General features: G+C 38.3%; 1 protein-coding gene across 1 annotated transcript in view; it reads left to right on the top strand.

Moving 5' to 3' along the window:
- Positions 1-25,286, top strand: part of mdga1 (MAM domain containing glycosylphosphatidylinositol anchor 1) — a 194,697-nt gene that overhangs the window by 155,203 nt on the left and 14,208 nt on the right. The window contains exons 14-15 of the mRNA XM_085353267.1: positions 1,443-1,598; positions 7,191-7,321. Of these exons, the coding sequence (XP_085209393.1) occupies positions 1,443-1,598; positions 7,191-7,321 (287 nt within the window). The remainder of the gene's footprint in view (positions 1-1,442; positions 1,599-7,190; positions 7,322-25,286) is intronic.

Below are 25,286 nucleotides of genomic sequence, written 5' to 3'. Positions count from 1 at the left end.
AGGTTCTCAATGGGGTTCAGATCAGGTGAACAAGGTGGCCATGTCATTAGTTTTTCTTCTTTTATACCCTTTCTTGCCAGCCACGCTGTGGAGTACTTGTGATGGAGCATTGTCCTGCATGAAAATCATGTTTTTCTTGAAGGATGCAGACTTCTTCCTGTACCACTGCTTGAAGAAGGTGTCTTCCAGAAACTGGCAGTAGGACTGGGAGTTGAGCTTGACTCCATCCTCAACCCGAAAAGGCCCCACAAGCTCATCTTTGATGATACCAGCCCAAACCAGTACTCCACCTCCACCTTGCTGGCGTCTGAGTCGGACTGGAGCTCTCTGCCCATTACCAATCCAGCCACGGGCCCATCCATCTGGCCCATCAAGACTCACTCTCATTTCATCAGTCCATAAAACCTTAGAAAAACCAGTCTTGAGATATTTCTTGGCCCAGTCTTGACGTTTCAGCTTGTGTGTCTTGTTCAGTGGTGGTCGTCTTTCAGCCTTTCTTACCTTGGTCATGTCTCTGAGTATTGCACACCTTGTGCTTTTGGGCACTCCAGTGATGTTGCAGCTCTGAAATATGGCCAAACTGGTGGCAAGTGGCATCTTGGCAGCTGCACGCTTGACTTTTCTCAGTTCATGGGCAGTTATTTGGCGCCTTGGTTTTTCCACACGCTTCTTGCGACCCTGTTGACTATTTTGAATGAAACGCTTGATTGTTCAATGATCACGCTTCAGAAGCTTTGCAATTTTGAGACTGCTGCATCCCTCTGCAAGATATCTCACTATTTTTGACTTTTCTGAGCCTGTCAAGTCCTTCTTTTGACCCATTTTGCCAAAGGAAAGGACGTTGCCTAATAATTATGCACACCTGATATAGCGTGTTGATGTCATTAGACCACACCCCTTCTCATTACAGAGATGCACATCACCTAATATGCTTAATTGGTAGTAGGCTTTCAAGCCTATACAGCTTGGAGTAAGACAACATGCATGAAGAGGATGATGTGGACAAAATACTCATTTGCCTAATAATTCTGCACTCCCTGTATAAAGGACTGCTGTGGAAGATATTTTATTCTGACATCATTTCATGCATTAAAATGTTCAACTCTCAAAGCTGATTTAGAGTTTGAAGTTAACATTAGGACTTGAGGAGGTGTATGAAATGTCAAACAACTTGGAAGACCAAGAAAAAAATTAGATTGTTTTTCCTCAGTTTGTCTAATTTACTTGTGGAACATGTGATTAAATGTGTTAAGATATTTTTATCACATAGAAAATAAAGCAGAAACTTGGCAGTAGCTTATGACCCATTATGTTACCACAAACCTCCCAAAAATGTGTTGTTATCCCAATACCTACAGTCTATAATTTACATTAGAGGGTTTTATTAGCCTTTTATTATTATTATTAATATTTCTACTCTTTATCTTTTTTGTTGACTCTAGGCTACTACATGTATATTGAAGCATCACGCCCACGTACTCAGGGTGACAAGGCTCTTCTTCTATCGCCACTTTTTAATATTACCTCAAGCAAGGGCCCCAAAGGAAGAGTCCCATACTGCGTCTCCTTCTACTATCACATGAAGGGCAAACACATTGGTAAGTCGCAGAAAGAAGAATAATGCTCGCACAAACATATACACATACACAAACATTATTATCTCCTCTCATATGAGAGCACAATGGCGCACATGGGTATACAGGGAACAGTGTACTGGTGCTCTCTGCTATCGGGGTTCTCATATCGCTCTTGCCTCTGTCAAAAGCTGAACCCTATGCTTGAACCTTGCTTGCAGAGCGTGTCAGACAGAAAATTGTAGGTCTGTGTGAGAGAGTGTGTACGTGAGTGCGTGTGTATATGTGGGTGAGAGGTGGAATGGAAAGACCGGGACGAGGGTGGGATGTAGGATGCTACAAAAGTTCTGTTTGTATGTGGCTTCTTGGGTCTCAGTTTGTGTGTGTGTGTGTGTTTTGTGTGTTTAGAGGTGGTTGAAGGGGGCAGTGGGTGTGTGATTTATGGCAGTGGCGAGACACAATCAGTCACTTGGGCGAGTTGTTCATCATAATATGCTCTGTCACACAGCTAGAATGCATACATCTAGGAGCCCTACACACCTGCATGCACACTCTTACACTTTTGTGCACACACAAAGACACACACATGCACGCACGTGCGAATGTGTTCTTTTAAAAAAGGGGGAAAATGGCAAACCTAGCAAATACATAGAGGCACACCTACATTTATCCACAAACACACACACACAATATTGACTTATGTGTCCATAGCCCAAGCATACATGCTTTAATCTAGCATTTGTTACCTGCTGACCTCCCTGTCTCCTTAGGATGTGTTTGGTTTAAAAGGGCACAGTGTATTGTGTGTGTGTGTGTGTAACCAAGTGTGATAATGTAATAGTTAAGCATATTCAAGTTCAGAAATGAGAGGCAGTTTATTAAGACAAAGATTTGGGCACATCTACCACAGAGAAATAGCTTTGCACGCACAAATATTTCAATGGCATGCTAACAATAGAGTAGAAATGTTTCCGTCAGGTTATTCAGGCTTTTGCAGTAAAGAGAGAAACCTTAATAGATCAGAAAGAATGAGCCAAAAAATGGCTACTACTCAAAATGTCTCTGCTTAAAATAGAGGTGGCCTGACTGTTACTATAATATGTAATGGCTGTTTATAGGTGGCAGATTTATAAGAGATACTGGAGCACTTCATTTCTTATTGGGTAGTTTGGTCAAAGGTATTTTCGATGTTTTGTAATGAGACAGTGAAACATCAGTTGCACTATGTTTGCATATGATTAGCACATTGTGTTACCACCGCTGCAAGCCCTCTCTCAATTTCCAGTGCTGTTCGTCCCAGTCTGTCCAATTTGTTGTTGCTTTAATTGCCTTACCTTGGCAGAGCTAACAGTTTTGCTAGGGAGACACAGTGTGCCTCTTAATGATGGAAAGAGACTAGATGAGGATAAGACAGGGGGTCAGTGAGAGATGAGACAAGACAAGTGAGGGGAGGATGAGGGCTGGCCAACCTTTTGAAAAAGGGAGATGGTTAATGATGAGACTGAGACCAAAGTGAATGGTAAGAAAAATACTGAGAAAAATTAAGCACAGAAAATAGAGAGCCTTAGAGAGCCTGTTGATGTCCAGAAATAGTGAGAGCATGCTGTAGTGCTAGCCAGTTTTAATGTACTTGATACATAGTGTGCTAAAAGTGTTAAAAGGTTGTATATATTGAAAGCATTTGGGCACTTTGACGCCACACAATTTTCAGACAAGATGTTGAAATGCTGCTCTTTTCTAGCCCACATATAGTTTGCTTGTTTGCAATCCTAAGAGTTTGAGAGTTTAAAAGAGGTAAAGGCACCTTTCAAAGATTTTGCAAAATAAAATGAGGGCAGAAAGAATAATGCCCTTTCCTCACTTTGGATTGCAGGTTTGCAATAGGGCAGCACAAATAAAGACCTCCCCAGGTGATGTGTTTTTCTTTTCACCTTAATATGTTTATCTGTGGGCTTGCTGGCAGCAACAATAAACAACATTTAATTAGTTCTGTTTGGCATTGGGTAGTATTTTTTATGGCTCAGGTTTGCAATGCCATTGGCAAGCTTACTTGGAATTACTGGATTATTTTCACTCCAGAGTGATTGAAGACAATTAGTTCCTGTATGCTGTTTGAAAAACAGTTTTATTACACTTTAAACCACTTTGGCGATATAAATGTTAGCATAGTATTTTGCACACACAACTTTCTTTTTAATTATACACAGGTTTTCTAGATGCTTTTTATGTCTGTCTCTCACTTGATAGGTTTAGGTCCCTATCTTCAGGAAAGCATCAGAACCAGCCTCTGCATGGCAAAGATTTAAAAAAGGATTCAGGCATTTACTAAAAACACTGAATAGTATTGCCCTTTGGTGACAGAGGCTACAAGCTTCAGTTTACTCTGGACTCTTCAGCATTGCTTTCAAAGCAAACCAGCAGCAGAAGCATACCAGACAGGCCATGAGCCTTATTTAGGATGAGATGAGGGATGGGGGGAGATGAGAACCCAATGTAGGCCTTTCAGATATCAAAACAAAAACAACTCATTTGATTTCAAGTATCGCAGTGCATGCCCGTCTGTGTGTGGGTCTGTGTATCTCTGCTCTGTCTTCCCCAATCATGATTCCACAGACAAGTAGCCTTGATAGAGCTGTGCCTTCTCCTCTGCTTGCCTGACACTCTCACTAGCATATACTGTCTTACCTCAGTCCAATCAATAGACTGCTTATCAGAGTCCGCAAACACTCGTTTGGCTGTGTGTGTGTGTAGGTGGTGATGGTGGTAAGAGGAGAAAGAGAGAAGAAAGGAACTATGAGTAGTGTTAATGTAGTGTTACATTAAGAGATTGGGTTAAAAGGTAATACTATACATCAAGATTAGGTCTTGCTTGCAGAAATGCTGCTTTTTTGAACTTTGGGAGGTAAATATTTTCTAACATTTAATGTTTGTCCACTTCTTGAAAATGAAATTTAAGTTCCAGTTGGAAAACCTTGTAGAACACTGAAAAACCTATCTGTTAGATTTCACCTCATAGAAGAGCAAGTAACCTGTAATGTTTTTAATGTAGTAATATAGCTGTTCCAACGCTATCAGATCATTATTTTTACTGAGATCCAGACTTTACAAAACCATGCAAAATATACTCAGTGTTAAAAAAATGATTTTAGACATTTTGGTATATGTGATCTTATTCTTTTTCCCACAGTTACATAAAAAAGGTAAAATCTGTTTTACGTTTGCATTTTCACTGTGGAGAACGGTGTTGGTCAAGTTACTTGAAAATAGTATTTAGTTACTAATTACTGATTATTTCTCCAAGAAAGTAATGCCATTACTTTACTGATTGGTTATTTTTAAAAGTAATTACTTACTTATTACTGAGTCACTTTTTAAAAACATGATACACAACCTGAATATGTAATAAAGCAACAGACCTTTCAGCCTAATCCCATTTTTTTCTGCATAATCCATCATATACAATTGAATCAAATGAAAAAGTCTCTTTTTAAAAATTTTTTTATTGGTTTTAATCTTTTAACTTTATGCAAATTGCATCAAGCAAAAATTTAATTATGCAACAGTCTTTGACTCGAAGAAATTAGTTTAACATTTAAACCTTTTTTGTGCATATATCAGCATATAAAATAAAATACTTTTTTTGTGTTTACACTCACTCTTTCAAATAGATGCAAGTAAAACACATCAAAACATAAATAAAATCAAAGATTCAGCAGCACAAAGCCCTGTCACTCTTAAGTCTATTTTCACCTGTTTAGCAGGAGTGGGTGGAGATTTGCCCGGTGCTGCAGCGGTCATGTCAGTAGGGGGATCCAGGGGTTTCTCTGTGAATTTCACATTCCTGTGGCAGCTTGTTAGGTGCTTGCTCAGATTTTAATTTAAATTTTTCACTGTAGAACGAAGTTTCCTTCCCGTGCAGAGTGTACAGTGGGCGCTAATGTTTTTGCCACTTTTCACGGACTAAAGTAATGTCAGGACTTCCAAGCTTTAAATGCTGCATGGTCGTACTCTCTCTCACACTCTATATTATCCATTGTTGATCTACTACGCACGTCTGTTGCTGCCACAGACGTCACACACTCGTACGTCATTGTCATGAGACACTCTCACAAACAAAATCACGGTTTAGTAATGCAGTAAGGCAAAGTATGGGGAAAGTAACAGTAATTTCATTACTTTTTTGCAATAGTAATCCCTTACTTTACTCGTTACTTGAAAATAGTAATTGGTAACGCGTTACTGCTCATCTCTAGCGGAGACTAGACTTTCCTTATAATGATCACAACCATGGGAAAACAGCTTTACTGATTCAAAGGCAGCAAAAGAATCATGGCTTTCAAAAGCAACTAAATATGGCATATTATTTTATGTAATTCACACAGAATCTAAAAACTCAATAAGAACAAGATGTTCTTTGATTGGAGTCATGTTTGGTTAGTGGTTTGCTGGAGGTATTGGTGGTTCTCAATATATATCGACTAGCTACTGGCTGTAGCTGTTATCAATTTGGCTTCCACTAAAGCTATTTTCCCCTCCTCCCTTGTCACAACGATCACTACAGCACCTCCACATGTCTGGATTTTTTTTTTTAAATGAGATGCCCTTCCTGTTATCAACTGGAATCAAAACAGCCATCTGCCACTTGCCAAACAAATCTTTAAATCTGTGTAAATGTGCCAGAAATGTTTAATTAAACAGCGTCATTTGTTTTATTTGACATTTTCACAGTGCTAAAATATGTAGGGTTAAGGTGAAGACTGGATTGACAGTCCGATAACACTGCTTCCCTCGGTGCCCACAGACAGTTGAAACATGTTGCTTAACTGCTCAGTTGGATCCTTCCCCTAGTATCACAAATCTCCTGTGACAAAGTATGATGCTTAGTGCTGCCAGCCTGGTGATTTTTCTAGGATTTAAAGAATATAGGCTTATAGTTTCATAAAACAATGATTGATTCCATTGTGTAAGCATAAGTCTATAAGTACGTATACACACACACACACACAAATATAGTATAGCATAGCATGCCTCCTGCTTGCAAATTTGTTTAAGAGACTCGTGGTTGGTTAATGTTCCAATTAGGAGCTGGCTGGGGATCATTAAGAAGATGAATGATTCTCTCACACCTACTTTTAGAGACCCGAAAGAGACAGAGAGAGGGGAAAAAAGAGATGGACACTATTTGGATTATTTCTCCATGGCAAGTAAAACAAAAGGGTAGAGTTTTAGACTTGCTATATTAAATATACAGTCCTCACAATGGTAATAAAATGCAACAAAAGTCACGGCACCTTTAGCTATTGAAATCGGAATCTTGTTTAAATATTTATTATAGTCAGTTTTATTTTGGGGGACAGACTCAAATCTCAACAGGATGATAGTGTGTTTCACAAATTTCAGGAGTAATATTTGGCCATTCTTCCAAGACAAACTGATCTTTGCTCTAGTATTATTATTATTATAATTTTTTGCAGTGGAATATATCTGTGTTTGGTAATGACCATAACTATAAAACCAGCAAGAGTGACAATGACACTGAGTGTTTCTAAATTCCTGTACATGTTTGTGGCTGTGTTTGTCTGGATGTGTGGCTGCGCATGGGATTTTTTTTCACAGGTACTCTCAATGTTTATCTGCGAGTGAGAAGCATAGCCTCTGTGGACCGAGCAATGTGGACAAAATCTGGTCATCAAGGCCCAGACTGGAAGAAAGCATTCTTTGATGTTACCCCCAGTGGACCCTTTCAGGTAAGGCCTTTCTGATTTCTTTGCTTCGTAGGATTGGTGATTACAGAATCAGCAGTCACATCAATAATAAACACTAGTGACCTAGTGACCAGTAGGAGCCATACATGTCGATAATGTGGTATGCTTAATATCGTGAGTGGCTTTTCCAGTCTATATTTCTATTTGCAAAGATGTCTCTTGATTGTAGACCTTAGTATTTCGTTGTTTTATTAATATAGTGTACCAGATTTTTGATTTGGCCACAAAGTTATTTATTATCTCTCTGATTGGTTTTTTTGTTGCTGTTTCGCTTTTTTGTTTGGTTTTTCAGACAAATGATGGCCTCTCTCACTTGCACAGACATCTCTCATACTTAAAATTCTGTCAAAAAGCTCCGACGTAGAAATTCAACTCTTTGAATCCAGTTCAGATATTATGTTTGCTTCATTTGCCATGAAATAACAAGAAAACAGGTCTCACCTAGTGCACAAAACTGTGTGTCAGTCAATTTTCCAATTAATTCTAACCCTTTGAACACGGGGCACTGTGTATAAAGATGGCTGTAATTCCTAAACAGTTAATGCGAAATCTTTTGAAAAACCCTTAAAACTAAAGTTGAAAGTCTGCACTTCAATCACATATTGATTGGCTAGTTTAAAATCCACTGTGGTGGCGTACTAAGGCAAAACTACAGAAGATGTGTCTTTGTCCAACAAATCATAGACCTAACTGTATTTTGACAAAACACACAAAAAAATCTATTTTTTGTCATCTCTTTCATCTGTGGGATGTCCCTCTGCCTCAGCCATTTTCTCTCTACTGTGTCTTTCCCAAGAGAAAAGTTCTCCACTGCGCAAAGCCAGCACTGGGATTGTATACCATGAATTAATGTAAATGAGGAAATTCCCAAAAAGGGTTGGTCTTGAAACACTGCTTGAATTTTTCACAACATATTTTAAAGACTGACATTTAAACCGCCCAGAGATCTACTTCCCAAAATCACTATCGCTTTATATTTATTGATGTTTGAGTTAACTAATATCCAATAATCTCATTTCTCTTCTGTTTTGGAAGAGACTTTCAGCTAGCATAAAAACAAATACAGTATTTAAGCTTTTAGGAGTGGGTTGGTGCAGTGTGTTGGGAAAGAATTCATACCCCTTTTAGCGGTCATATATCCAGTCAGTCCTCCCCTCAGTGGCTTCGACACTGCAGGTGGACATGCTCTGCAATGTGAGAGTACACCCAATGGAATCAATATAATGTGACATTATTATATATCAAGTTATACAAATTTGTGCCAAAAGTAGTACTAATGAAGGCAATGAAAAATATGATACATATAAATTAACCCCAAGCTTTTTGTATGACTTGTGTGCATTTTTCATTTCTTAAATAAATGTGGATACAGGATTTTGACATTTTAGCACTGAGGGCATTATTGATAAATGGGGACCTTTGATTACACATCGGGCTCATTTTCTGCTGAATGTCAGCAGCAAGCCTATTCACGTAGTAACCAGAAAATCATTCACTTCATCAAGAATGTGCTAATCTCACGGCTGGCAGCAAGATTTCACACAGATTTGAAAGGTCCAAATGACATAAATGTGCAGCTATGCATACAGCTTTGACCTCTAAATGAAAGTAAACAGACATAAACATCTGTAGCTAGTGGTGATCAAATACAATAAATTTCTATAAATACTGATGCTTAATTTATTTGTTTCCAGAAACAAAACAAAAGAAAAACATCCTGGCATTTCAAACAGGTCTTTAGTATAGACTGGACTGGCTCTGTTTTGGTGCTAGCAAATGTGTTGGTCCCAAATATACAAGCCAGTAAATGAACCAGAACCAAAAATGTGATTGTTAAAACACACACACATAATCACATACACACAGTTAAATGCAAGTCTGTGAGAATAAAACTGTTTTGAGTCTGTTTTTTAAAGTGATAATTAACCTCAGGCCAGCAGATAACCTTTTCCAAACAACAGGATCACAATGAGCATTCAACCTAATATAGTACCTTCTGCATGGATGGCATATTTATGTTGAGGACTGCTTGCAAGCGTATTTCTTTAGCCTCTGGGTTGGTTTAATTCCTATATTGCTTCCTTAGTTTTAGAGGTACACAAATGGACAGAAATACAAGACCAAATCTGTTGGGGGTTTTTTTTATTTATTTATTTTTTTTTTTTTAAGGATAACAGCTTCAGTATAACTTGGAATTAATCCAACAATGAGGTCCACATGAGGAATAAAATGTCATTTTTCAAAAAGATATTCATTACTTTTTCATTGCTATTTTCGTTTGTACAAAACCTCCCATACTGTAGTTCAGATCTGACTGCGAAGGCCCCGGCATGTGATTCACACAATTTTTGCACTATGAATACGACAATTGTCTGCCTGGAAGAGACCAGTCTGATCACATGATAAAAGTGATGACTCGAAATAACTTTGGATTGATTAACAGTGGCTTCTACCTCTAAAGGTACGAGTGAATCCAAAGGGCATAACTAAGACACCAGATTTTGTACCTGTGGGGGTCAAGGGCACTTTTTATTCCTTTTCATTAGTCACACATCTGGACTTGCACTTGCACTTGATTAAAGTTGCAAGATCCTCCTGTTAAAAGCCTGGTGGATTGTGAATTGTGTGTCACAGACAAAACAGTGCTTCTTAGTTACAGTGTAGGTAGTTTATTTTCAACTTCTCCCATGAAGAGAAAGTAATGCAGCTGATACAAAGAGAGAGCACCAACTCAATGTTCTTGCATTTGCAAAAAACTCTTCATGAAAACACTAGTTTGACAAGAACTGGCATACTAACTTGTGATTGTACAGTAGGAAAGCTAGTACTTCAGTAAAGGAACACGCACTTGATTGGACGGTGACAATTCAATTTACTGTACAAAGACAATTGCAAGAGAACTCCCTCAGGCCTTCTACACTAGCTGGTGATTTCCGATCTCTGATTGTTGCTTATACAAGAACTGTTACCCTCAAATGAAACTCCATTTAAAAGTCTGTTCGACTGGATTAGAAAATTATCCGAACTATTTCTCAGTTCAGTTCAAGGGGTGCAATTTTTCATGCTTTCAGCTGTACAGTCATCTTTTCTTGTTTAAGTTCACCGGAAGTTTAAAGTTTGGGTTACAGTAACTGTGCACATTCAGTCAATAGTGGAAGAAAATAGCCTGGAAGACATAACAGAAGAAGCGCCCGTGTTTGAGCACTGTCTGTTGACACATCCTTGAAGTCCCTTCGGCTCTTTGGCAGCTGCGCTTGCAGTTAGTTCTTCCCTGTTGGCATGTGGCAGAACAAACTAGATGACTCAGTCCTTCTTTCTAACTGGACATGATGTTTCCTTTCTCACTCATTTTTCCAGTTTTTCTTACTCCATGGGTTTGTTTGTGAGTTTGTGTATATGTGTCTATTTTAGAATGTTTAAAATCCAGCGGAGGGTGAGAAAAAGGGAGGGCAAAAATGATGACAATTAAGTTTTGCTATGTGTGTTTTGCTGTCTCTGTCTGTTTAGTCCCCATTCTCTCCACTTGTCTTTCTCTCTCGTGGAGTGTTGGGGCAAGTGGAGTAACTGGCTTGATTCTTGTCCTGGTCTGTTTTTAAGATATCTTCACTCAGGGCTGATGACTAATGGCTTTAAATTTAAAAAGGACAGTCTTCAGCTATCAGGCTGCCAATACCCCATCACACATTCTTTTTCCATATATCTGTCTACATTCTACATACATCTATGCACAAATAAAATCACAAGCATACAGTGTAGATTCAGGCATCTGTACTATGCAAAAGTCTTGAGCAACCCTCCTTTCTTTATATTTTGTTTTTAAGGAACTAGACTTTCTTTAATTTGTGGTCTTTTTCAAGTGGTCTTGAGCAGTTCCTCTTTCCACTTAACAATGACCTATGAATTATTCAAACATAAAAAGGCACCTATAGCTTGAGGGATCCCCCAGTGTTGTGTCTACATATGACAGAGAACTTAGCAAATAATTAATCTTAGATTGTAACCTTTAGACACTTTGTTACCAGTAGTCTGTTAAGGGAAAAAAAAGGAAACCGAATAAACTGAGGAGGAAAGAAAACGTTGCAAGCCTAAAATACTATCTATAGCAGTCTTTAAGAAATAGGAAAACCCATGAAACAACTAACACAGGACCTGAGAGTGCATCTTGCCTTTCAACTGAGACATCTACTGTTCACTGAAACCTCATCAGAAATGGTCTCAGTGGATGGCCTACTATCAAGAAGCCACTGATAAGAAAGAGAAACATAGAAGTAAAGTTGAGGTATGCCATATTACTCAAGAACTGGACAGAAGATCAGTGGCAGCAGGTCTTGTGGAATCATGAATTCAAATTTGAAATTGTTGTTTCAAATCATCACTAAATATATGTGAAGAGGTCAAGAGGGGTACAGCATATATGTAGCATATTTCCTTACACATAAACTCAATGTGCTTGACACAGAAGATAAAAGCTTTAAAAAGCTTTGTAAAGAAGTAAAATATAAGTTAAAACACACACACATAATCACATACACACAGTTAAATGCAAGTCTGTGAGAATAAAACTGTTTTGAGTCTGTTTTTTAAAGTGATAATTAACCTCAGGCCAGCAGATAACCTTTTCCAAACAACAGGATCACATGATCACGTAAAGTGAAAGTATTCTCGTTAGCCCGTTACAGTAGATCTAATTATGGGAACAGTTAAAAGATCTGCACTCAATTACTTGACAGGTATCACTTGATTATATACACAAAACAAGTCAGTGAGTGTCTGCAGCCAATGTAAAACATGGTGGAGGTTCAGTCATGGTTTGGGCTGTGTTTAAGCCAGTGGTTTTGTTAAAAATGATTTAATTATGAACACAGAAAAATTACCATTAGATTTTGATTCAGTGTAGAAAGCACCTGACTTGAAAAGGCTTTGCTTCTCTGTATAGCAATGGTCCCAAATACAGTAAAAGCAAACCTGGATTAAAAGAAAAGCACAACACGAATGAACAATATGGATTTGCCTCCTCCATCTCACCATTAAAGAATCAAGGTAGTCATACCAAATACTGACTTTCAGCCTCATTAGGATTGTTTTTGCCTTGCATACTGCATCTACATGTATGTTTTTACTAGAGATGGCACGATACCACTTTTTTATGTCCGATACCGATACCGATATCATAAATTTGGATATCTGCCGATACCGATATGAATCCGATATAGTGTTTTTTAATCAACAAAGCTGTTTTTTAAATATCTTGCTGCATTTTGTATAAGTTCATACTCAAGTTTAAAACAACAACTACACTAAAGCTATTCTGTTATACCTGTATGCAAAAAAAATATTTCATAGTTCAGCAATACTGATCAATCTAATAAACTTAAACCTACACCATCCTCCCTATTCTGGTATTTTAAAGAGTACTTAGCGTAAATATTAAGCAACCTAACTAATAGGGTTCCAACTCCCAGCAACAACAAAAATAAATAAATAAAAAATAGGGAACCACCCCTCACGCTCCACCTCATGATGCTTAATCGACGTAATCAACCTTAATTTGATGCAGTGTGAAAAAAAATGCACAGAAATCAATTATTTTTCAAGAAATATTAAATAGATTCAACATCTTTCTTCAACAAAATTGCAGACTGCACAGATGGTACCTTCCCAAAGGAAAAAGTACTATAGCTTACTAGGGTATATATATTAGACTTAATAGTCACTATATACAGTAATGGACTTCTATTCATTTTGCATCAAATTAAAACTTTGGGTGTCAGATAATTATTTATTAAAAGCTAGACATTTTAAATGAGAATAAGAAAGAAAAGTATGTCTTTGTGCCCCCTTTTCCCTGTTAATGCCCTATCGGCCCCCCTGGCTAAACTTTGCTAGATCCGCCCCTGCACAGTTACCAGCGTCAGCTACATAGAAAAAGATCCTGGAGTAGAAAGTAATATTAAATAAATTCTAACAACAGCTGATCAAGCTTAAACGTGCTGCTGTTGTTTATCCGCTGGTTTCCTCTTTCTGGTGCAAAGTGGGCCAAAAGCAAACTAGAGACAAGGACTCGCGACAGAAAAGCCGATCAGCTGATCGTTAAGCAGTTTCATGATTGAAGTAGCAGCAAGAAGAGGCAGTCGTTTGTTAAGCTTAACGCAGGAATGCTTTACAAACATTCAGAGATGGACTTACACACTTGCTTTACTTCTCTCGGGATAACTTTGTCGGAGATGAAATGCCGGGTTGCTAGCGAAGCTCCAAATGCTATCCTGCATGCCACAGCCGCTCTATCACGTGATGCATACTGCTCCAACGTGCTAACGTTCTGAGGTGAGTTACGGCGTGTTGCAAGTTTTGTGAGCTGCTTTCGTGATATTTAATGGATCGGATTACATTTTTTATTTTTCTCCGATATCCGATCCAGTAATTTAGGTCAGTATCGGACCGATACGTAATATCGGATCGGTCCATCTCTAGTTTTTACATGTCAATAAATCACCTTATCGAGTTCCCCTTTGCCTAGGAAAATACAAAGGGTGGTTGTTGCACAGTACAGTATGCAGACGTACAGATAAACTCTTTTTCTTAAACACACACTCACCAGTCTCATATCCCCTGCAGCAATTAGCTATGACAGGTCAATTAACAGGCTTATTTATGAGCAGGGGATGCCTGCTAGTTGTGTTGTAATGATTCCAGATACTCTTTGTACGTGCATTGGGGAAATTGAATTCATGATGAATGTGGGCTGAAGGTCTTAGCTAGGGGCTGCATTTGCTCATCATTAACCATGCCTTTGCTACCCAATGTTTCTTTAACTATTAAAGGGGAAGCGAACACTAAACCCATGGGCAAAGTGTATGTTTTAAGGTTCTTCTGTAATACTGTATTGGCATGGTAGTTGACGTCAATGTTTTGAAGTGCAACACAGTTGTTAAATTGCAGTAAGGTAATCTCTTTACCCATGAAAACAAGCATCCACTCTTAGCACATAATGCACATACAACAGAACAAATCATACTTTTTTCAGAAGTAATATAAACGGTCACGTATTAAAACAATATGAAAGCTCTACCATTGAAACTGCGCAGCTCACTGAGGTTCATTTAAGTTGAGATCTCACTCTGAAGGCAATAGTATATGTTTCATACCATGGATGGGACATTTTGCAAACACTTGCAACTAGTCAGGGAATACACCTTTTTCCTTGCGACCAGTGGTTCCCAGGGGATCACTGACAGGTCCTTGGGTCTGTGTGACTTAGGCATAAGGTACTAACATCTGCTGGTTATCAACAGCAATTATACAGCCAAGAAAAAGACAAAAAGGAAACTGTGTGTAAGTGTTTGCAAACCAAGTAAAAGGTACTTTACAAAAAGGGTATGACAAGATGGAGTGAGTCAGGTGGGGATGTCTTTATTTCATCAATAAAGCCCCTAATGCAGCTTAATTATTCATCCACCCCATTTATACGTGACTTTGCAAAGGTAGATGAGGCAGGATGGATGAATAAGGAAGGATGCATGAACGATAGGGGTCGTCTCCTTGGCAACTGAGGGTTGCCTTGTACATGGCTGGTGTCTCTCTCTTTAAGGTGTACACTTTTTGTTCATATGCATGTACTGCTTGTCTGGTTCAGCACATGTCTTAGAGACTTTGTGCATTATGCCATTACTGTCTTTCAGATTTGTTGTTGCATATATATTTTTTCATATTATATTTGTATTTGTGTCCTTTTTTATGTATGACCCTAAAATATTTCAACTTTATTAAGAAATGGAAGGGTTCCCAATTACTCCTCACTGAGCTGTATTTTAGGATGATTGCACTAATTCTAATTTTTAATTCTTAACACTCAGCAAGAATATTTAAGAGTGCTCGGCAGCACAATCCTGACAAAAATACAAAGTACACGACATCAGTCAGTCTGTAATTCTGAAATTTTTCAGAACATTTTCTTTTTTCTGACTTATACAGTTTAATGCCTTTGCTGCCACAGTCTAATATCAGAAAACTCACTTGTACAAAACTTTTCGGGTATGATAAATATTGAGAAAATCCTATGGGCTATTTTAGCTTCGCTCCTTTAGCTAAAAACATATTTTTCTTTACCTTTACAACAACAGATATTCCAGTATTTCGGTGTGATCTATCTGTTCAGCTCATACATGCACACATACACACAAACCACTGCTGTGTAACAAATGGAGTTGTTTAATAATGTACAAAGCAAGCAGCCTTGATCCTACGAGCCAGCCAGAGGAGGTGAGCTGATAAACATACTCTTTCTCTCCGTCTCTCACTTTGCCTCATTTCTTACGACATTCTGTTATGTTCCAAGCTCCCCAAGGGCCTGATGAAATGAAATAAGAAGGGTGAACCCCATTTCTCCCTCTGCTCTATACCTGTCTGTCTTCCTTGAGTTACTCTTTTGAGCAGCCCATCCTCCTCCTCCTCCTCCATTCAGCTCCTATTACTGCTCTATCATTAACTGAGAATTACCAGCAGGCCAGTGTAAGGCCACAGGATCACTCTGAATTATTTGTTTCCTACATGGTTTAATTAATACATTATTTAATTAATATGTTTGGAGCATCTAAGAAGGACAACTTTTTAGATAATTTTGATAGATTAAAGTTGTGTTTGATCAAACTTTATTTCTTTCCCTGCCTTTCTTTCTTTCTTTTTATGTATATAAGTAATTAACACACAAGAAATGTCATCATTCAATTGCAAAATAATTGTAAATCTACAAACAATGGTGATCATCAAATGAAAATCCCCATTATTAGCCAGTTATCACATTAAACCCCCGAATCTGGCATTAAAACCCCTCAAAATGTTGAGATTACTATAGAAAAGCTATAAAAAAAATGGTTGATCAATAACTTTTGCTGTTGTCTTTGAAAAGACTTTTATACATATCATAAAGGTTTTAAATGCATGGCCCATCTCAGTGGTTAGTCCTGCCTGCCACTACTCTCTGTTGCTGTGGGTTTTCAAGCTATCCTGTTTTCCACCCATCCTCTGTATGTGTCTTCTTCTTCCTCTTTGTATGTCTTTGGGGAGTGCTGGTATCCTCATAATCAATAGTAATGACTTGAGCTGTCTGCTCACGGTGGGAATTATGACACAATTGGTGTTGTTGTGTTGTACTGCATAGCTTCTTTTTTATACACTCAGTGGGTCTATTAAGCCCATTTTGCCTTTTGCTTTCAGTTCACCGCTTCAAAAACTCTTGATAGGAGGAGATGAGTGTTAAAGGGGGATGGTGTTTTCGCTACAAGGATGTAGCTAGATATTGCTGTGTCTTCACAAGGATATGATGCAAGGACCAGCAGCCTTTAGCAACTAAATAATATCTAGAAAGGATGGATTTTTAACGCTTATTTGCGGTTGAAAACAAATATGCTTTCTGGTACTGTCTAGGTGTGTTATAAGCTCCACGCCTAAATGACTTAAGGCTAAGCAAATGTAGAAAAGATAGTAAATTTCCAGTTGATTTCTGTGTGATATTCAATACATTTTTATTTATTTATTAATAAAACCTTCCCACAGTTTTTAATGGGTATAAGACTGTCTGCAGTGCAAATGTTGGGGATTTAAAGATTAAAAATTACAGTTGGAGAATTTTCAGGCATCTTCTGCTGCACAGATTTTGGTGGTGCATGATAAAATGAATCCCCATTTTATGGGCCATTTTGTTAAAATGAAAAGAAAAACTTTATCTATTTATTTATTTAAAAATTTTGGACTCCTCCACCCCAAAAAAGGAAGAGAGAAAAAACAAGTATATAAATCATAGAAATGTTACGTAATTAGGGATTCATTGCACAAAGCTCAGAGAGAACTATAAGACTGTAAAATGTAAAGATGCGTACCACTGTGGTCATAAAGGTATATACACTGAACAAAAATATAAACGCAACACTTTTGTTTTTGCTCCCATTCCCCATGGGATGGACGTAGAGACCTAAAATTCATTCCAGATACACAATATAACCATCCCTCCCAAACAGTGGTCACAAATCAGTCCAAATGTGTGGTAGTGGGCACATCTGCTATATTGAAATAATCCATCCCACCTCACAGGTGTGCCACATCAGGATGCTGATCTGACATCATGAGTAGTGCACAGGTGTACCTCAGACTGCCCACAACAAAAGGCCACCCTGGAATGTGCAGTTTTTTGCGCTATTGGGGATCTGGGGACCCAGAACCGGTCAGTATCTGGTGTGACCACCATTTGCCTCATGCAGTGCAACACATCGTCGCATGGAGTCTATCAGATTGTCAATTGTGGCCTTTGGAATGTTGGTCCACTCCACTTCAATGGCTGTGCGAGGTTGTTGGATATTCGTGGGAACTGGTACACGCTGTGGGATGGATTATCTCAATATAGCAGATGTGCCCACTACCACACATTTGGACTGATTTGTGACCACTGTTTGGGAGGGATGGTTATATTGTGTATCTGGAATGAATTTTAGGTCTCTACGTCCATCCCATGGGGAATGGGAGCAAAAACAAAAGTGTTGCGTTTATATTTTTGTTCAGTGTAGGTTATCTGTGGTATTTAAATTATGCTTAATTAGTGGTAAGAGTATCAAAATGTGCCAAGAAGATATCTAAACACCATGACACCACTACCACTATCCTGAACCATTGATACCAGGCATGATAGAGCCATGCCCATTGTTTATGCTAAATTCTGATCCCAACCAAATGTTGCAGCAGAAGTCGAAACTCATCATACCAGACAGATTTTTTCCCAATTTCTGTTGTCCAATTTTAGTGAATGCAAATTGTAGTCTCAGTTTCCTATTCTTAGATGACAGGAGTGTGGTCTTCTGCTGCTCTAAACCCATCTGTTTAAAGGTTTGATATGTTGTGTGCTCAAAGATGTACTTCTCCATGGTGGCAACAAGTAGTTATTTGAGTTACTGTTGACTTCTTATCAGTGTGAAACAGTCTGGCCATTCTCCTCTGCTATCCACCTCTATCCAAGACAGTATTTTCACTCAGAACATTGCTGTTGACTGGATATTTTCTCTTTTTCGGATGATTGTCTATAAACCCTAGAGATATCTGCGCTGAAAATCCCAGCAGATCAGCACTTTCTAAAATACTCAGACCAGCCTGTCAGGCACCAGCAATCATGCCACTTTTAAAGTCACTTAAGTCACCTTTCTTCCCTATTGTGGTGCTTGGCTTAAACTTAAACATGCTGTGACCATACTTGCACACCTAAATGCATTGCCCCATGTTTATATATTTGCATTAATTAAGTCATATTAAGTCTAATATGAACTAACATGCAAGAATCTCAAGAATTTCTCTTCCAGCTTATATCAACATGAATGAAATGTAATACGGCCTCTATGTGCTGCACAAGATGTAATCAACTAATTCTTAAAACCAACTCTTAAAAATCTAAACCCATGTTCTGATTTTCAAAACAGGAAACCACGCTTCGTGTTTCTAAATCCTTTTGACTTTGGATGTATGCAGAGACAAAATTTGTGTTTCAAAGTGACCTAGGTTTCAAATTCAAGTAGCTTTGTTGGTGACGAAGGCTAATTCTCCATCTAAAGCTGAGCAGCCTAGACTTTGAATTCTTTCCCCAGGGTTAAAATATAAGGGAGTTATATGTTTTGTTGTTTTTTGACTACTGTGGCGGAGGTGTGGTCTCTGGCTCACTGCACCACCCCTCCACTGCAGCTGAGCCAGGGGCTAAAATGTAATTAGCCACCATCCGTGCTTTTTAGACTTGGAACACACTAGAGTATGAACCCTGAATATATCTCTAATAAAATTACTTGTGTCTGGTAATAGCTATAATAGAATAGTCTAAGATGATAAATTCGTATTAATATCCATGCAAGTTTAAATTACTTACTTTCATTGTCAACGTGGGTTTCTACAAAGCAATCTGATGATATGGTTTGACTTTCCCTTCTTCTAGCATGTCTAAACAGTAGCTTGCTCTTTTAGCCACTATTAAATAGCCCATCGCTGAGTTGGTCAGTGCAGCAGTGGCTCTGTCTGTGACTATTGCTTTGAATGTAAATGTTAATTCTTTTTTCTCTGCCACCAAATAATCCATTTATCCAAATTCAATAGAAAAACAAACAGTGGTAGCCTTTTGTGTCCATTATCTGTTATCTCAAATGTACCCTTTGAACAATATGATTTTCTAATTCGCTTGAATTCCCAGAGGTGGTTTTTGATGTGGATGTTATTGAGTTCCACGGAGTGCAGAAGTGACTGCGTATTGACGCATGTTTCATTTCTGCTTAGTGTTGAGAGCTGTCCATGGAGAACACAAACTCTCTAGTCGTGTGCACACCTCACTGACTGCATACCCAGGAAGTCTTTGAGGTGCTGCCACTCGGCTCTGCATTTCCTCTCTCTTTGTGCTCCATCCAACAAAAGTAATGATGTATTGAAAAACAGCTTTCCTTCCTGCCTCTCTACAACAGCCCGGGCTTGAGCCCAGCCTCTGGCTAGCATTAGTACAAGATTCTCATTGTAAACAGTGGCGAGCTAACTGATAAGGAAGTGTAAGATGTTACATTGTGTATGCTCTACAGGCTATGATTACTACTTTCCATATATATTAAAGTTGTAAAGTCAGGAAATTTGAAGCGGTACTTTAAGACCTTTAATGCTCTTTATCAGGGATCATAATATCCTTAGGAACAAATGTGTGTTGTTGTTTACTGTGGAACCTATGGCTTCTTACAACAGCTCAAAGATAAGCACAGTGGGTTAAGTGGCAATTGTAAATTGGCCACAGGTGGGAATTTTAGCTTTCAAAGTGTTGTGTCTTCAACCTATCCCTGTAATGGACTGCTGACCTATCTACCCGGCCTCCTGCCCAGTAATAGCAGCGATAGGCTTCAAACCTCCATGAACCGGCATACAGCAGGTGTACCTAATAGAGGGGTGTATGTTTTGTTATGATATCAGTATAACTGTGACCATCTCTCTTGCACTCTTTTACTTTCCCAAGCTTCCACTCTTCAGGTTACTTGTAAATAAATTCATCTTAATGAGGTTGTTTATTGAGACCAACTTGTATAGCAGAAATTACATGAACACATAAAATCAATGGAGTTGCAAAGAAGGCGGTAACGTGTTGTAGTAGTATTTGTGTCCCTACTTGCTCCTCTGTGGATTACCCAGAGGCCATCTGTGTTCCTAGCAGTGTTTGGTACCTGGGGGGCTTGTTGGAAACCAGGCCAACCCACATTTGTGTGCCTCACATTGCACTGGTATTTTAAAGCTCTCTCTCTCTCTTTCTCTCTCTCTCTCTCACACACACACATAGACACACATGTGCATGTAGTCTCTCTCTTTTTTACTCCCTCGCTCTCACAGCTGTGTCCCCTCTGGTATGTGGATAGCACATCAATGGGAACATTAAAGGTTACAAGGCGTGACAAAACGACACACTCACAACTTCAACCTGACACTTTACTGCACACCCTTTGATCCTGCATTCACACACTCATGCACGCACACACATGCGCAAGTTTTCTATCTCACTCAAGATCCTTCACACCCACACGTTATGCAGTATAATAACAAGAACTGGAATACAGAAAATTTTACAGTTTTTCAAAAAAAAATGATGTCATGTTTTTTTCATGAAGGGTGCAGATTTATTTATTTATTTAAATATTCAGAAAATGTAAGACAGAAATATCAGCTTTATTATATATGACATGTATCTTTTATGATCACATTTTTTTGTCCCAGAATTTGATAACTGCATAATTTACAACAGCTCTCCAACTTGTCATTTCTGTATAACTCGGGTGATGCAAAAATGCAGGTCACCAAACACAACTACCAAGGTTTAGAAACTCTGAGAAGCACATTACTGTTGAGGCCCCCACAAAGTGCCCAGCAGTAATATTTAAATGTGAGACAATGTCGGTTCTCACATTTAAACTTGCTGGTCAGTTATGTCTCTGAGCCATATCCAAAAACTAAACATATAAAGTCATTATTTTGCAGTGACAGGATATTGTATACAGTATCCTGTCATATAAAACAATACAATATATTGTATTGTTTTATTCATGCTATTGTGTTTGATATCTTAGAGAAAAAAAACTTTGCTGGTCAGATTGTAATATGTAAATGAGACTGTTAATTAATAGTTTTGCACCTTTCTTTGTTAAGGCCAGTGTTAGTCATTTAGCTTCAGTTTTTCAATTATCATACTCTAGTCTCTAGTCTATAAAGATGTTAATTAAGTGTTTGTAAAGGTACAGTACATGTGTGCATATGTTAAAGAAATCACACTATGGCTGGCAAATATACAAAGAAAACTGGAATTAAAGGAAGAAAAACCATAAATAAAGCAAAATGTTTACGACAGTCAAGCAGCAAGGAAATTTCATTGTAGCATTTATAAATTAAAGGATCGTGGCCTTGTGGCGAATAAGCCTCTTCACTTGAAGACCACAGAATTTTCTTTACAGCCTATACGGAAGAAAATCTTTTTTGTATATGTGAGCAGACCTGTTAAAGCCATACAGCTTGTGCTGCTGGACTTGCTCCCTCGCCACCACGCAATCAGCGTCAAGGTTCTCCTAATTATTTTATTTGTTAATTCAAAGAGGATCTCTCATTCGGGGAATAAATTAGAAAGCAAATGGGGAATAAATGATAATGCTCTTGTACTTTCCTCCCCTTTGTGAATGAAATTGAATTGGCTCTGTGTGGAGAGAAGCAGAGGTGGGACCAAGTCATTGTTTTGCAAGTCTCAAGTAAGTCTCAAGTCTTTATCCTCAAGTCTCAAGTCAAGTCTCAAGTAATGTCAGGCAAGTCAGAGTCGAGTCTCAAGTCACTGGTGTAAAAGTCCGAGTCAAGTCTCAAGTCTGAAACTTTGAATTTCAAGTCCTTTCGAGTCTTTAAAAAAAAAAAAAAAAAAGCATGTTGCAGTTATGCTAAATGTAAATATTAGACCATGTAATTTTAAAATCTGTGTTTTTCTCAACACATGACAAAATAGTGAACTTAGAAAATATACACAAATTGTGAAATTGCACCTCTTTAAAATGCAGCTCAATTAAACCTAGCTCCAAGAATAATTTTCACCGACGGTTCTGAGATAAGCTGCATGTTATTCTTGTAGGACCAGCTTTAAAATCGCATGACAAAAATATCATACATATTAAAAAAAACTGCATCACCAACGTAGCCTGGACAACATTTGCTAGTTAGATGAAGTCAGCTATCTCATCGTAGCATATTTATATGCATATTTATAATCATACGGTTCTTGGAGTGAGTGCATACACTCATGAAGTTTAGTAACTTCAGGTCACTGCAACAAGCCCAGGTACAGTTTACCGCCGGATGGGTGCAGGACCTTGAAATGCACCGTGTAGAACGAAAGACCATCGTACATATCATAAGTTTACCAGTCTCACAAATTGTCGTCATAAATACACATTCCTTAACCGTTTATTAATAGGACCTTTGAGCTCAATGGTAATTAATTAGTAGTGGAAATCATTTCTGGTAGCATCACAGAAATGTAGCAGTGACAATAATATTGTATGCTGTAATCGTACTGGGCAATTAGTGATACAAAAAACCTGTTTTATCCTGTGAATAAAAGTATATGTTTTTGTCAATGTACAATAATAACAGAAGCGAAACGCAATATTGTGTCAGGACAATTCACTATTTATGCACAATAAACAAAGGAGCATAGCGCGACAATTTCTGTTCAGCGCCAGACTTGCTTGTAACCTATATCACCAATTATGTTAAGAAAAATGACGCATTAACTACAACAGCAGACTGACCTTTGTGTAAATGCTTGGAGCAGACTAACCTGTGAGCTGGAGTGTTCTGGGACGTTATATTTGGTCTTAGAATGGCTGCAATCCAGGACACCCGTCGCCTCTTTGTTACTTCGGAAACATGACTCGAACAATTTCTCTTCAACGACGTAATCCGATAACAACCGATCTCTTTACCCGTCGGCTTCCCGTGGCTGTCATGCGACCGGCTATTGCAGTTAATAATACAACAGCTTCTTGACATTTTTGTGTTTCTTTTTATCGCTGTATAACTGATTTTAATTGAAAGCCTAGTACCGCTTGCCACGAGTTCCCAGAATCCTTTGCGGTTCTACCCGTGAATGACGTCACATTTTCAATCTCTATATAATATGCATGTTAAATTTTATATTTGGGGTAAAATATCAAGTCTTTTCAAGTAAACCGGTTCAAGTCCAATTCAAGTCCCAAGTCATTGGTGTAAAAGTCCAAGTCAAGTCACAAGTCTTAGAACATTTTTTCAAGTCAAGTCTAAAGTCATAAAATTAATGACTCGAGTCTGACTCGAGTCCAAGTCATGTGACTCGAGTCCACACCTCTGGAGAGAAGTAGAGAGAAAATCTAAGAAAATGATTAGGGTACCTATGTACTCATGGTATACAATGAGTACATTTGTATGCATAGAGACACCTGCTCCTCGCTCTGTTGTTTTGAAATAACTGGTGGATTATGTGGTGTACTCAAGGGTTAGTTAGCAGCTGGAGTAGAATATATTGGAGTATATAAGAAATATATAAGTATATATGAGGCCAAATTGTGCAAGAGCGGATCTAACTTATGCTAAGTAAAGAAGAAAACTACTCTAAAGTTTAAGTTGTTATTACGAGGTTACAAGTGTTATTATCTGCCCACTAAAGTTAACTTGCTGTTAGATACTAACAGGACTCATAGATTAAAACACAATAGCAGAATGCCTCAAAACTAAGATCATGTTAACAGTGTGTTTGCACTGCCATTGTATATGTTTTGTTTTGAGCACATGTGGGGTTAGGTCACTCTTTTCTTCTTGCTGGGTCAGAATCAGGTTAATTGGACCCACCCTTGCTCTGGCTCGATATATTTACACACAAATTGATAGCAAGCCTGCTCAGTTGATACTTTAACCGCAGCATGTTGCTGTTAACAGATGGAGTTTTTAAAGTGAACCCAGTCATGCATGCCTCCCCTCCATGCTTGCACCTGCTCGCTTGTTAACCTGTAGGTATACAGACATACTATGCAAGTAGAGTGTATGCAGTTTTTTTTATTTTCATTAGTATTGCATTCCTTTCTATAGTAACACCTGCTCCGTTCTCACTTTTTTTGAATAAATTGAGGGTTAAATACCTTGCTAAAGGGCTGCTAGATGCTGAAGTTTAAAAAAAAGTTATTGCTGTATACTTCAGCCCATGTAGGAATTTTCACATGGAGCTGTTTTCTGTTGAAAAAAAAATTAAAACAGAATGAGGCATTGGAATTGCAGAAACACTCAAATATTATTACAAAGCAACAACTCTGACTATTGTTTTCAGAATTAAAATTATCAAGCACTGGGGTCTGCAGTAAAAGTCAATAACAACTGCAGTCAAGAGAGTTACTTTTGTTGTTATTTTGGAGAAACAAAGTTTTCTTGTTTATTTGCTTTTCCCTCCTCAGAAGCTAGACAGAATACACTTGGTTTTTGATTAGCTGGGTGCGCTGGGCTTTTGGTGCCTTGGTACACCACAGTAATTAGGCTGTCAGTCAAAACCAGATGGCTGGTGGCTAAAATGGGGGAAGTGTTCAGAAGAGTCTCCTGCTTAGTTTTCTTGTTGTGGGTCCAGAAATGATGTTAGGACAGTGGTTCTTAACCTTGTTGGAGGTACCGAACCCCACCAGTTTCATATCCACATTCACCGAACCCCTCTTTAGTGAATTTTTTTAATTTTTTTTTTCAAATTCAAGACATAGATATGTTTTTTACTGGTGCACAAAATGAGCCGTGCATGAACATCACCTTGTTCAAAGAACAAAACCAACACAATGCATGAACTTACAACAAATTACATACCTGCAAATCAGTGTGACTTCTGCTGTTGCCTTTGAGAGACCAGTTCAGATATGCGTGG

This window comes from Diplotaxodon limnothrissa, linkage group LG1, assembly GCF_057381915.1.
Source record: "Diplotaxodon limnothrissa isolate DT_005_m linkage group LG1, D_limnothrissa_male_GT1.1, whole genome shotgun sequence".
Taxonomy (NCBI): Eukaryota; Metazoa; Chordata; class Actinopteri; order Cichliformes; family Cichlidae; genus Diplotaxodon; species Diplotaxodon limnothrissa.
Note: the sequence above shows the minus strand (reverse complement) of the source record. Positions and strands in the feature narration are given on the sequence as shown.